At 40.5% G+C, this 15,503-nt stretch overlaps 1 protein-coding gene across 2 annotated transcripts in view; it reads right to left on the bottom strand.

Annotated features, from left to right (window-relative positions):
* Positions 1-15,503, bottom strand: part of DIP2B (disco interacting protein 2 homolog B) — a 196,761-nt gene that overhangs the window by 63,709 nt on the left and 117,549 nt on the right. For both annotated transcript variants that reach the window (XM_077297861.1, XM_077297862.1), the window contains exons 3-5: positions 8,273-8,401; positions 7,269-7,394; positions 4,299-4,511 (exon numbers count right to left, since the gene is read on the bottom strand). In XM_077297861.1, the coding sequence (XP_077153976.1) occupies positions 4,299-4,511; positions 7,269-7,394; positions 8,273-8,401 (468 nt within the window). The remainder of the gene's footprint in view (positions 1-4,298; positions 4,512-7,268; positions 7,395-8,272; positions 8,402-15,503) is intronic.

Consider the following 15,503-nt stretch of genomic DNA (forward strand, 5'->3'; position numbering starts at 1 on the left):
CTCTATTCACTGCATCTCAGAGGTTTCATAAATCCATAGAAGTGAATAGGTCTGTGGGCATTAGTTTGCACTACTGCTCCATTCACAAGAGGCCACGGGACCCCATTCTCATGATCGGTGGGGATCTCAATGATGGATGCATGATAGCTGTGGCTCCTATCACTTATCTTGTGGACTTTCTACTAATAATTTTAATACATTCCTAACATATTAAATAATTCAGGAGGAGTCATTTTGCAAACATTGCAGGAAAAGCTAACCACAGTCACCGATGCAGCACCATGGCTTGGAGCACAAGGGTCCAGGGTTCAAATCTCACAAAGAATGACATCTATAAAGAGTTTGTGCCCCCCAGTGTTTGCGTGGGTTTCCTTAAGTTTCTTCCAACACTACGACAGGCACCCTGGTAGGGATATAAATGACCATAACTAACCAGAGATCTGTACTACTTGCTAATGTCCATTTCCTCAACCAAGGTGAGACCGATGTTGCAATGAGATTCCTCGGTGCTCTTGCATGGAATCTTCTTGTCGTATTTGGAGGAGACTTCAGTTTCCAAATGGAAGCTAACCTATACATTTTTAACCAGTAAGTCATCTTTGTCTGTTGAGGCAGTTTGTAGAGTCTGACAACAATTTACCCGTCTGATATTTGGAGAGTTCTCCATCCTAGAGAGAAGAATTTCAGCGTTTTCTCTGCCTCTCACGATTCATATCACTATGATTCACTCTATTTAGCCAGAGTTTCGTGAACCCCTGGACAGCCCAACGTCGTCTATTAAATTAGAAGGATAAACATGCTAGGGACAAACGCTATTATGAATCTGGGGAGAATAAAGGGAAATAACTGGCCAGGGCACTCTACCCACGTCAAAATTCCTCATATATTATATCTCTAAATTCGTGACAAAGAGGAAAACTTAATTCCACAGAAGACATCCTGGGGTCGTTCAAGGCATATTATGAAAATCTATTGAATATTAAAAGTAGATACAACTTTCTTTCAGACTCGAACAGTTACTTGGAAATGAAGGAATATCTTACAAAACATATTTCTCCCTCTATCCCTAAAGAGAATAATGAGTAGATAGACTCCTAGATAAATGTCCTGGCCCAGATAGATGTATCCCAGAATTTTATAAATTATTGTCACAATCCATGGAACCACCCCTGCTGAGAGCTTTTAACTCCATAACCGAAGGTGCCCATTTCCCTATACAATCTCTTCTGGCTCACATTTGCGTGATTCCTATGCCAGGTAAAGATCCATTGGTCTGTGGTAATTACAGTCCAATAAGCTTAATAAATATTGAAGTTAAACTATTCTCCAAAATGACGTCCAACCATCTTAAACCTCAAATTCCCCTTCTGCTTTACGAGGATCAAGTTGCGTTTGTCCTCAGAAGGAAAGCGAGAGACAGAACAAAATTATATAAACTCTGTCCTTGATCTCCTAACCTAAACACAAGGGGATCCATTTATGTCTCCCATTAGTGGATGCTGAAAAGGCCTTGGAAAGGGTCCAGTGGGACTTTTTATGCTTGGTCTTAACCTACGCAGGTCTAGGTCAGCATACAATAGTGCGCTTAAAGGGTCTCTATACAACTCCAGTAGCACAGGTCAGAGTTAACAGAAATCTCTCAGCCATTTCCTATTTGAATGGGAATAGACGGGGTGCCCTCTGTCCCCATTACTTTATATACTTTTTATGGAATGTTTGCCAACAACTATTAGAGGAAATATTTCTATTTAGGGACTGTTAATATGCGGCACAAGTTGAAAATCAGCTACTTATGCAGATGACCTGTTTCTCTACAGGTCTAACCTGAAAATAAAGTTTCCCCAATATTGTAGTAAAATTTCAGACCTTTGGGGACTTCAGCAATTATAAAGTAGACACCCATAAATCTAAGGTCCATAATATTAATATTCTCAGTCCAGTTTCATTTCACATGAATGACTCATTCCCTTTTAAATGGACCTACTAGACTATTACAAATATTACCGTACATATATGTCAGCAAATCACGAAGCCCTCTATTCCCTAAACTTTTTTCTTCTCCATATAAAAAATTACCGTAAATCAAACTTGACTACTTGCAGTAAGCTTCCTTTGTCATGGTTTGGGAGAATATATTCATTAAAAATGAATATCCACCAAGTGCCCTCTATCTGAGGCAAGATCTCCCTATCCACAAACCCAGACTTTTCTTCATACAGATGATCTATGTTCATCTACTTCCTTTGGGCAGGCTGTAAACTTGGACTTAAACTTAAAGCCATGGTAGGGATGGGATTACCGGACATTATATTGTTCTACAAGGCTTCCCTACTGACATGTATTCTTAACTGGTGGGAAGTACTGGTTGACCCTTGAAACGGAAGCCAGACCCCCCTACTCTGGTTGACCCCTTTACAACAGCTTCCTATACTATTTTCTCTCCCCAAAACCTCTACAGTGCTCAAGTACTGGGACAGAATTTCAGCCCTTTTAGGTTTATTTTCTAACGCAAGCCCTCTTTCTCCTAGTTTCTAATAACATGTCTTTCTATGAAAGGTTGGAACAGCCACACATTCTGGGTCTTTCTTAATTATCTATCTATGTTAGACAATTAATGCATGGAAGTAGGGTGATGCCCCTTGATGCTATCTTAGGCTTACAGGTCAAGGGAGCTTAGCTCCTACACTATTAATTATCTCCCTCTCTAAATTATCCCCAAGTTCATTTTTCTCGACAGACCGTACACTATCTGAAATTATATACACACAATTATCTCCTCCTTCCCATTTAGTGTCGCTACTCTACGAGCTTCCGCTAGGAGGAGAATATTGGAACATCCTTTTCATTTACAACTGCTTGGAAAACACAGAAAATACAACAGTTATCCTCCCCAGATTGATGTAAAGCTTTGACCTTTATTCACAAATTCTTCATTAGAAAAATAATACAATTCTCTCTTGGTGGAACAGAACTGTGTGAACATGCCACATACAGTTGATTTGTCTGCACTGGTGTGCCAAGTGGCCAATTCCTGATTGTAGGCTGGCCGCCTCATCGGTATTATTGCACCTGTGTAGTTGCCATCTTACCTTGGGTCCGCTGCACCTTGATAGTGCATTTGTTTGGAGGCCGCGACAGGTAAGCACCTTTACCTGTGTACTGTTTTTTTTTTATTTTTTTTTGGAACAGAACCCCAGCCTGCTCCACTAGCTTTATACTCTGTGCTCCGCTGGAGATGTGGAAAGCGATAGGTACTGATACACATATATATGGTGGCGATGTGAAAAAAAATTGTTCCTTTGTGGTCAGCTATTAATGATCTTTATAATAAAGTTTGTTCAGACTCGGGCAGATGGTCCCCGATAATCAAATATTCCTGGCTCACTCTCTTCACTGAAAAAAAGTCTAATGCGTTTCTTAATATAATCAAATAAATAAGGCAGCACACTGTATCGCCAAAATTTGCAAACATAAAATATGAAAATTGAATTGCATTACTGAACTAGAAATATGAAAAATTGAGAAAGTTTAGAAAATAAATTGGCCAACTCATGTGTACCTGGTAGGAACGATAAGGCATTTCTCGTTTACCAGGACCTAACAATGCCTTTCCTCTCTGAGAATAAAAATTCTTCTTCATCTTAATACAAGCAGCTCGTTTGGTTATCCCATGTCACCAGAAGACCTCAGAAGTACCCTCTTTGGGAGTGGCTAATCATCTTCATCTATATATATATATATTTATATTTATGTAAGATGAAGGAGATGGTTGCCTGGGACCACGTCAGAACCGACCAGTTTTTCAGAACATGGAGCTCTTGGTTTCTGTTTAAGGAATCTGAAGAATTCCAGTCTTGGCCACATACTCAAACCAATTCAAGACTATAAGTATGGACCATCGCCGCCTCACCTTTGCTTTTTTCCCCAAGCTTTTTTTTTTCTTCTTCTATCTTCATACTATTTTTAAAATAAAAATACTAGTATATTGTTATTAATTTCAGCTTGGCTTGCTGGTTTATCCATTGTTCGGTATTTCTAGCATATTTCTTTTATGATGTGGTTTAATAAAAAATAATTGAATCATAATTGAATAACTAAGCAGACAGGCACAAATAAGTATTTGGTATATAAATGATGACTCCATTAGACCCCATATTGCTGACCGATACTTTCAGACTTTACCAGAATTATTTCCCAAAGTGCTGAACTGTAAAATCATTAATTACATAAATATATTATGACTGCTTAAAGGATAAGCATTAGAAAGCAGCAATAGGATTTTTTTTTTTTCTTTTTACCTATGTGAGTATTGGAAAGCACATCGGCTAAGGATCCACTGGTGCTCTTCACGTCCCCGTGTGACAATGTAGATGATGCTGAAGATGACGTGGACGAGCCCTGAATAGACTTATTTATCCAGGAATCCGTATTCTGTAAACTTTGATTGAGTACAGCAGAAAGAGCAGCCTGACGTCTCAGAGAGCCTTCATCTTCGGAGGCGGATGAAGTGTCTGTGAGGGAGGATATACAAAGCTTACATACCATGCCAGGAGACAGAGGATTTAGATCTGGACTGAAGATGGAAATACAAACTGGTCAGTGGTCACGGTCACCCGCTGCAGCCTACATCTCACCATAGATATGGGATATTAGTGGTACGTTCAAGCCAAATTTGGCAGCACGTACACAAAATCCTATTGTGAGGCCACATGTATCAAACCCTACAAACAATAATACCATGAAGTGCAACACTTAAGCTTTTTGTCACCTAATCTTTTATGGAAAAGTTTACTTGTAAAAAAAAACAACCTCAAAACTTGCATTTCAAAATTGCACTCAGAAAATTTGAGAAGGTTGAGAATTAGTCTGAGTTTCAATGATAGACAATCATATGAACCGTTACCAATTCAGTACTGTAATGAAGGAGCCATGGTGCTCCAAGGCCATCGTTCTACAGATTGGTGAGGAATTAATAATGACTCACACATTGACAGACTATCAAACCAAACCTTGTTAGGTTTACACTAAAAAGGCAACATAAAAATTACAATTATCACAACAAACAGAACATTAAAAAATTAACCCGAAACAGTAAACTAAAATGTTACCATTTATAGTAGGTTTTCATAAGAAAGACAGAAATCTTTAGCCAAAATACAGAGTTTAGACCAAAAATAAGACCTAGCATGATACTACAGGTTTTGGGGTTTAGAGTATGCTTGAAATTACAGTCAGGATCAGCGTTTGGGGAGGGATGACAAACTGTTCAATTGCCCAGGGCCCACAAGGCCCCCATCATTTCTATTCTGAGGTTATAACTGCTTATGGACCTTTGGTGGCATCATGGTCACCAAAAGTCCTTTAACTGCATGAGTCTAGCGGAACTAAAGAGGAGACAGACTGGTATGTAGAATGAGTGTCAGGGGGAAGGGGGAGGCAAACTGGGCAATATCTCAGGGCTCCCATTCTCTTAGGGCCCCCAGCATATCTATTCTGAGGTTAAAAATGCTTATGGACCTTTGGTGGCATCATGGTCACCTAAAGTCCTTTAATCCAGCAGTCTAGCAGAACTAAGGAGGAGACAGGATGGTATGTAGGGCGAGTGTTAGGAGGACGGGGCAAACTGGGCAATTTCTCAGGGCCCCCAGTCACCATGATGTCAACTGCAGGAGTCTAGAGGACTAGACAGGTTGGTATGTTCTGATACTGTTCCACATAACAGCCTTATACTGAAGTGACAAAGCAGGGATGGGGGGGGAAACTATATGCAGATGGGTTAGGAATTGGCTAAAAGACAAAAAAACAAAGTTGTCATAAAAGGTATGTTCTCTAAATGGGGTATAGTAAGCAGTGGGGACCACAGGGATCGGTGCTAGGACTGATTCTTTTCACTTTTTTTTTTATTAATGACCTTGTGGATGGGATTGAGAGTAAAGTGTCGGTCTTTGCTGATGACACCAAACTATGTAGAATACTAAAATCTGACCTTGACTTTACAAAATGATCTGGATAAGATGTCTGAATGGGCAAACACTTGGCAGATGAGATGTAATGTAGATAAATGTAGAGTAATGCACCAAGGATGGAGTAATCCCATTGCTGCATATACATTAAGTGGGACCTTACTTGGGACTACAGAACAGGAGAAGGACTTGGGTGTTCTGGTTACAAGTAAGCACAGCAGCAGTACTCAATGTCAAGCAGTAGCCGCAAAAGCAAACTAAATTTTATAGTGTATAAAAAGAGAGATAAAATATTGTTATCCCAACGTACTGTTACCCCTTTATAAATCACTGGTGAGGCCACATCTAGAAAATGATTACTACATGGGATGGTAGGACTCTCATATGACAGGTTGGAAAATTTGGGCTTGTTTAGCTTAGAAAAAAAAGAAGATATTTATATGTATACAGTATATGTGTGGTCAATACAATGGACTGGCACATGACTTACTCTTTCCAAAGACCATAGTAAGCACCTGGGGGCACTCATTACCGTTGAAAGAAATGGGATTCTGGCAGCTAAATAGGAAAAGGTTCTTTACAGTTAGAGCAGTCAGACTGCGGAATGCCGACCACAGAGATAGTAATGGCAGACACTAGAACAGCTTTTAAAAAAGGGCTAGAAGATTTCCTCAGTACAAATAATATTGTGGTTTATAGTTAGTGACAAAATGTACAATTGGTGGAGAACGGTTGAGCTTGATGGACCTAGGTCTTTTTTCAATCTATGCAACTATCTGTACCGTATGTGCCGTGTGTGTATATTTACTTGTATACTGTGTGTAATATATATATGTACCGTAAGTGCAGTATGTGTATATTCACATATATATGTGCAGTGTGTGTATAGTTGCCGAGATTGAAAAAAGACCTAGGTCCATAAAGCTCAATAAAAGTGTGTGATAACATGATCATGTTTGAATAAATGTTGATCTCGTTGTTCAACAATAAATGTGGATTGTTGTTCATGGAAAAAAAAAAAGACATCCCTTGAACATAAGCCCTAACCAATGTTTCGGAACAAACGACAATAGAAGCCCCAGTCTTATTTTCGGAAAAACACAGTGCTATGTCCTCAGATGAACACCTAATCAAAGATTTTCTTGACATTCCTAGTATTTTATAATGACTATACTGTAATTTAAAAGGGTTGTCTATTACTTTAATATCGTGACCTATTACAGAGCCAAGGAAAGATAATCAATATCAAAGTAATGGACAACCTAAAAAAAAATAAAATAAAAAAAAAATGGAGAAACATAATACCTGGAGGAGTGCATGCATCTGCAGGAGACTGCACAAAGGTGGACCTCCTTTTGGTTGGCATAGGCAAAGCCATCTTCTGTTCTTTATGCTTTGCCAGGGCAGCTTGGACCGCTTCTGTATGGATATCTGGAAGGTAAAATGTCTGTTATGCCATGGCTAGTTTGCAGGTAGAAACCACACTGAACGCTCGGGTTTTCCTCTATATTTCAAAATAGACATCAAAACAGTAGCACCTCTGCTTACACAGCTACATATTTTCATTGGAACTGACAGTATACTAAAAACCGAGCAAATTCATCTTTTATCTTTTTATGAAATGAAAGTAGTAGAAAGAAAAGTTAATGGATTTTATGTTAAATTATGAAAACAGAGTGGAGGCTCATTAAATAAGGAAATGTTTTTTAGAACTTTTTCAGGCGAGCAAATGGCCGTGCATAACGTCAACATCACAAAATCAGAACTAAATAATACATGAAGAGAAATCCTTAATGAAGAGAGGAGACTTCCAAGGTAAAAAGACAAACCAAAGCAACTAAAACTAAATAACAGAAAAAAAGACTCTAAAAATAAAGGCCCTAAATAAATTCTCACAGAACTGAAACATTATCCAAAAGAAAAGTCAAAAGAGCAATTGGGAAAGGAGACACTGTTCCTCACAGGCAGGAGAACTGACAGGTGACACATTTCTGGTGTCCTCTTTGTTACAGGTTTAGTTGTGTGATGACTTCCATGTCCAGCAAAACTAGGCGAAGGGCCTTCCCTCTGCAATAAATGCTCCATAGACCTGGACAGCAGTGGTGGTGGTCCGAATACAGACTATAGTCCAAAAGGTGGAAAAAGGGAAAATACCAGTAGCTCCACTTTGTGGTACCAGTAGGGATGTATTCAAGTAAGTACGAACATAAAAGTAAATATTCGACCCATTCAGAAGACCTACTGAGGGAAAAACAAAGGTTCCTGCCCCACCGAATGCAGAGTATACAGAAGAGAGCAGGATTTCTTACCTGAGCGATACCGTTCATCTCTGGCTCCTCCAGATCTGGCTCTATGGTACTTGGAGGATGATTGTGCAGGAACAGCCGATGACCCACTTGTTTGGTTTCGATGGTCTTTCTGCAGGGCTGGATCAACAGCTGTAATGGGAAAAAAATCATTTTACACATTTAATAAGAGTAGATTACATAGGCAGAGCCAATATTATTTAAAGTGGTTAGAACATAAAAAATGACAATAACTAGAAGAATAAGAAGTGGAGATGTCACTTTTATCCACACAACTTTCACCACAAAAGTTGAAACTAGTCACTCTTACAACACAAAATTGCCGAAAGTGAAAATGACTTTACCATCTACTCTGACGGTCACGGCGTTTAGAAATGGACGATGCACTTATTAAACTCTACTGACATGGACAGCAAATGCTCTCCAGCCAAAATGGAGACCAAGAGGTGCCATACATGTTGGAAGAATGTCATCAGTATTCGATTATGGTGGGACCGGCAGACCACCTGAAGTATACAGGGGTGTCCCATCTTTCCCCCACTGGCCGATGTCAGCAAAAAGAAGGGTTGGGTGTTTTAGATCTCAATATGACCAATACTTTTTTTTCTCACAGCAAAATAGCTGCTGTTATAGGGCCCGGTAGTGGCTTACTTCTCTTTCCCCCATGTAGAACACATGTAAGATCAGTCAGGACAAGCAGGCACGTGGATGGGGGATTGGGAGGAATAGCTCCCGAATGTATATGGCCATCTTTAGGATGCCTTGCTTGCAGCAATTGTGGGGTTGCAGGAGTTGGACTCCCACCCCAATTGTGCTTTGAAACCAGCATTGGCCATCAGCCGATTACCACAGGTCCTGCCCCTGGGGCCAACAAAATCTTAACCTTGGGTCAGGCACATCTCTGGCACTCCCAAATTCATAGGGCTGTACTAAAATAGAGCACACAATCAGATGCAAAAAAACACAAACATTAATCAAACGTAATAAGAAAAAAGTACCCACATTTCGCAACTACAGCCAAAACCCTCTTATTTGTAAGGAAACCATACTTATTTCTATGAAATATCCACAAACTTTACATTATTCAGTCACAAAACGAACAAAATAATTGTGATAAAAAAAAATAAAAACAAAGTACAAACCTTCGAAAGTGAGAACCTTCAGGCCCAAAGAGCCTGAGAAGCCACCTTCTCTTCGTAAGGACAGCAGAGTGGGAGGGTTTCAAGCAGCACCAAAAAAGTAGGAAGGTACTAGGAATGGCAGGAGCCCCTGCCGCCTTCGAGAGGAGTGGGGAAACAGAAAAGTGTGGGGTGTCCATGTCAGGCCTATTGCACCTGACGCAGGGTTAAAGGGGCTGTCCACTACTCGGACAATCCCTTCTAAAACTAAATGCTCGGCCCCATCAAAATAATAAATCTATTCTCCTCTCCCGTGCCAGCTCCGTTCCAGCAGTGCCGGCAATCGCAGATCTGGGGCTGTGATATGACATGTGATGCAAGGCGTCCAATCAGAGCTGGGGTCACAGTCTCTGCCTCCTGTCGAATTGCGCGTGATGAAGAAGTCTGAGATCAGCTGCAGCCTGGACTTCTGCTTCATGCTCACTTTGTCCGAAGGCTGGGGCCCAACATTTAGCTTAAGAAGGGGTTCTCCTAGGATAACCTCTTTAAGGAATTCTGAAGGAGGTTCATTTCTGACGCCTTCGCCTCTTTTCAGGGAAGAGGAGACATCACATAAAAACCAGATGTGTTAGCCCAAAATTAATTGGAATGATTCAAATTATTAATCTATCCATTAATGGTAGCGTAGCATACAATTAATCAGAAGGACTGTTCCCACTGGAATTTCCAAAGTCTAATCCGCAACTATATACGGCAAAAAAAAAGAACTGCAACACAACAGGCTGACAAGGCAAACCACTAATATATATATATATCTATAGATTCTGACCGCACATTTATCATACGTGTTCTCCCATCGCATGCACACGAGACAAGCATTTTAATTAATCAGTACGTTATTACAGAGCCTCAGGCGCTCATTAATAATAGATGAACACTGGAAATAGCTTCACATCTCTAGTTACCTAGATGTATGGAGAGCACAGAAATATTGCAAGGCATCACTGCCTGCCGCTCATCTGTGCAGAGCATTTACACTACAGTTTTCAAGTAGTGATAAGCGAGTGTGCTCCGATAAGGTGTTATATTCAAGCACGCTAGCGTCCTAATCGAGTAATTTCAGCGTGCTCGATAAAAAATGCTCAAGTGGCCGCAGCTGCATGTCTCGCGGCTTCTCAACAGAGCAACACATGCAGGTATTGCCTGTTTTTTAGGATATATATATATATTCCAGTTGCAAATCTTTACTCATTACATAGTGGAATGTGTCGAGAACAATAAAACTTAAAAATGATTAATGTAAATGAAAAGTAATATCCCATGGAGGTGAAGTGAAAAATGAAATTACAGGCTCATCAAACTTCAGTGGAAATGCCTCAAGACAAGGAAATGATGCTCAGTAGTGTGTGGGGCCTCCAAGTGACAATATGACCTCCCTACAATGCCTAGGCATGGTACTGATGAGGCGTCAGATGTACTTCTGAGGGATCTCCTCCCAGACCTGGACTAAAGCATGCGCCAACTCCTGTACAGTCTGTGGTGCAACGTGGCGTTGGTGGATGGAACAAGACATGATGTCCCAGATGTGCTCGATTGTATTCAGGTCTGGGGAACGGTCAGGCCAGTCCATAGCTTCAACGCCTTCATCATGCAGGAACTGCTGACACACTTCAGCCACATGAGACCTAGCATAGTCAAGCATCAGAAGGAACCCAGGGCCCACTGCACCTGCATAGAGTATCATAATGGTTCTGAGAATCTCATCACGGTACGTAACGGCAGTCAAGGTCCCTCTGGCGAGCACATGGAGGGCTGTGCGGCCCTCCAAAGAAATGCCTTTCCACACCATTACTGACCCACTGCCAAACCGGTCATGCTGGAGATAGCTGCAAGCAGCAGAACGTTTGCCATGGTGTCTCCAGACTGTCACATGTGCTCAGTGTGAACCTGCTCTCATCCATAAAGAGCACAGGGTGTCAATGTTTTTTTTTTTTAACCAATAGATTTTTATTAAGTTTTAAACCGATACAAGTCATACAGTCAGCACAGAGATAGTAGAATCAGTAATAGGTACATCACATATGACTTGGTTCCTAGAAAAAAGGAAGAACCAAGGAGAACTGTAGTACAAAAAATAGGGATCATATGAACTAAGGGGGAGGGAAGGGGGGTGAGAGGGAAAGGTATATATTGGTCCACGAAACATTAACTGATTTTGATAATGCGGTAATTATTCAGTTTCAAATGCATCTTAATGCCATAAATAGGAGGGGTATTGTGTCTAAGGTTGCGTGTGTAACTGTCATGATCTCTAAACATTAGAATAGTGTTTAGGTCAATTGCTGATGGTTAGATGTGGTTTAAGTTATAATGTGTGTCTGATAGCTTGCCAAGGACCCAACCTTTGTCAAAGGGTGCCAATGTTGAGTCTGCCAATCTTGGTGCTCTCTGGCAAATGCCACTCACCCTGCACAGTGTTAGGCTGTAAGCACAACACCCACTTGTGGACATCGGGCTCTCATACCACCCACAGGAAGTCTGTTTCTGACATTTTGAGCAGACACATGAATGTTACTGGTCTGCTGGAGGTCATCTTGCAGGGCTCTGGCAGTGCTCCTCCTGTTGCAGAATTTATGTAGCCTAAAATATCAATCAGTATTAGCTACCTCTTATATTCCAAATCATAAAAGGGGTCAAATTCTGCAGCAGGATGGTGCTCCATCTCATACATCCATCTCTACAACAAAGTTCCTCCAGGAAAAAAAGATCAAGGAGCTGAAGGACTGGCCAGCCCAGTCACCAGACATGAACATCGTTGAGCATGTTTGGGGTAGGATGAAAGAGGAAGCTTGGAAGACAAAACAAAAGAATCTAGATGAACTCTGGGAGGCATGTAAGACTGCATTCTTTGCTATTCCTGATGACTTCATTAATACATTGTATGAACCATTGTTGAACCGCATGGATGCAGTCCTTCAAGCTCATGGAAGTCACACGAAATATTAAATATGACTCTAATAGCACCACAACTTCATTCACCAATTTTATGCAACATATATTTGTATTTTAAGTTAATTATTTGTTTGAATATCACATTTCTTTCTGTGGGCGACAAAACTTTTGCCTTGCCAAAATCTGACCATTCTGTGTCCATTAACTGATCAATAATTCTGCATTGATGCCAATTTAATTTTCTTAACCTAAACCACATTTTGGAGGGTTTCAGCTTTCAAAAGAATAATTTATACAACCAATGGATGAATTTAACGTCAGGTTATAAGCTTTTATTTACATAACATGGATAAGCGACATAACTTCTGTGAGGGAGTGTATGAATATTCCATTTCCCAATAGTTTCTAGTTGGTTTTCTGTTTTTTTGGGGGGGTATCACGAGAAAAAAAAGTTTACCATCCCAAACAGGGTGTGAAATGCAGAGACCCTTGTGGGTCTGTGTGATCTGACCCTTCTGGATGTAGCTAGTGCCCCCACCCTACAATTAACGAGCTTGATTCAAGCATTACGACGGCTGCAAATACTGTGCAGTAAAATATGTTGATTTTAATAGAAACGGATTATTTTACCTAATGACACATTTTGGAGACTGACCTTTTGCTTCCTTTTGTTTCACCTCTCGGATCATCGTTCTCTGCACGCTCCTCTGATGTGGCGTGTTTGAGGAAGTGCTAGAATGGGACGGTACAGGGCACATGAACTTCCTTCCGCAGCCCTGTGTGTTGATCAATATACAAGACGTGCGCTATCCTGAAATGCTACATCAGGCGACACATAACCCCAGCGACAGAGTATGCGGCATCTGCACTGTTTTCACTGCATAATAGACTAATTTGCCTCCTTCCTGCGGCTCTGCGGTCAGATCACTAATAAATTAGGACTGTTGTGGCAAAAAGGTGTGAGCCAGACACAAATTTAGGTTTTCGGTTTTGCTACTATCGTGGCAATTTGCATTCATTTTAGATTGCTGTGAAGAATAATCAGACGAAATGCAAAAGAATGCTAAGCAATTCCTTGCCATGAAAATTAAATAAGTCGTCCACCAATTGGATAACCCGTCATTAGAGGGAATCTGTCATCAGGTTTTTACTACCTCATCTGAGAGCAGCATAATGTAGGGAAACAGACCCTGACTCCAGTGATGTATCACTAAAAAAAAATAAAATACAAACATTTGGTATTGCTGCATCCTATGCATCAAAAAATATATAATAATAATAATATTAGAATCCAATCGGTAAACGGCATGAAGAGAAAACTGAATTTTTCAATGTAAGTACACCAGTCTTATCAGGTCTAAGAGACTTATTTAATACTGTATATAGTTTGCATCCAGAAATCTAGAGAGAGAAATACTTTAAAAAGGTATAGAAGGACACAGCCCACGCAATAAAGTTATGGGAGGACAAATATTCCTTAAAGCAATTTCCTTAAGGGGTAATCTGCAAACTACAGTTTAATAGTTGGAGACAGGTTGGGAGCCATGCCTCTGGGGGAAGAACAGAACCGCCTCCAAGCAATTTCTTTCATGATCAAAGCTGTGGCTGTCACCATCTTCCTAGCTGTTAGCAATGATTCTAAACTCAAAATGATCATCTAAAGATATAGTCGAGGCGTCCTGCTCCCTGCCTTGCACTGATACTAGAGATGATTGAATCAATTCAACGCAAATTAAACTCAATCTCATTTTATGATACTTGCAGGTCCTGATGAAACAACTGGCAATTTGGGTGAAGCACCAAAAAAATGCCCACCACCAATTTTCACATTGCAGAGGACTGCATCAACCACAGAAGGCTGGTATGACCTTGAGCGTGACCATGCGCGCCTTCTCATAATGCTTTGCAGTTATCAAATCACCGGATATAGCACAGCCTATCAAGAAAGACTAGTATGCATAAAAGCTGAGGCAGGGAATGCAGCATTTATCTTATGGCCATTTTAGAATAGTGAGAAGACATTGGAGCTCACAGCCAGCAATAAAGATAGGAAGAGAAAGTCCGAAGACATTATACAAACATTCTAGACACTAATTTGTTGAATAACTGCAGTAGTCTTCAAATAATACAAAGATGCAAACGATAAGGCGAGTAATATGAGAGATGCCAGCAGTGGCAGACAAAATATAGGACTGATCAGTGATACGGTGCTTTTTTTCTGCCTTTCTTAATTCACTAGAAAGCAGTAGAAAGGCAACACAATAGTTTTTACAGAAAAAAAAAATGAAATTAGTGTCAGTGACTGATGACCGCACATAATTTTTCGGATTTCATGTGCAGTCGTTTTGTGATGGGGGGAATCATTGGTGGGGTTTGTTTTAAATACAAAAGAAAACTCCCCAAAATCCAGACATTTAACTGCGACACACATCTCTCTTTTTCACCATATTTTCACTTCCCATTTTTGCTCATCCATTGAGGCCTTTCTCTCTCCCCATGTATTTTCTCTGTCCCTAGCCTATGCACCCCATACACAGATTATACATGAGTATTTTCTAGCTAGTCATTCCCCCCTTTTTTTTAGGATTCTTTAAAGCAGGGACAGTAACGCCAGCGCAGATTGGGCGCCGGGCATACGTGTCATAACACGTACACGAGAGCCAAGGGAATGCAAATGCTGACACCGCTGAAACAGCACCGACACTGGAAGGGAGTATAATTGGTTTTATTTTATCAGGGGCAAAAATGGGAAATGAGAAGGGGTTGTCCAAATAGTGGACAACCCCTTTAAGAGAAATATGCGCAATGGCAATGGACAAGAAGTGTGAAAGCAAAAAAAAACATAACATAGCCAAGAATGTGGAAGCATCACCACCACTGGCACCAGCTTTTCAGACAGAAGTACCACCAAGTACATGCCATAGTTGGCTTCCTTTGCCTCTGGCAAGAGAAACAATGGGGTCACAGCAGAATGAGCTTACCTCTAACAGTGACACTGACAGTTTGTGTCGGTAGTTTACAAAGAAAAGTCTCTTGCTTGATCACAAAAAAGAAGAGTGATAATTTTTGGACCTTTTTTTAATGTTTAAAATGATGACCAGAGTGTCAGTATGCGGTGTTATTACATGAGCTGTTGGTTACTACCAGGTCATCAGTCTCTATAG

This window comes from Ranitomeya variabilis, chromosome 3 (assembly GCF_051348905.1).
Source record: "Ranitomeya variabilis isolate aRanVar5 chromosome 3, aRanVar5.hap1, whole genome shotgun sequence".
In the NCBI taxonomy this organism is placed as follows: domain Eukaryota; kingdom Metazoa; phylum Chordata; class Amphibia; order Anura; family Dendrobatidae; genus Ranitomeya; species Ranitomeya variabilis.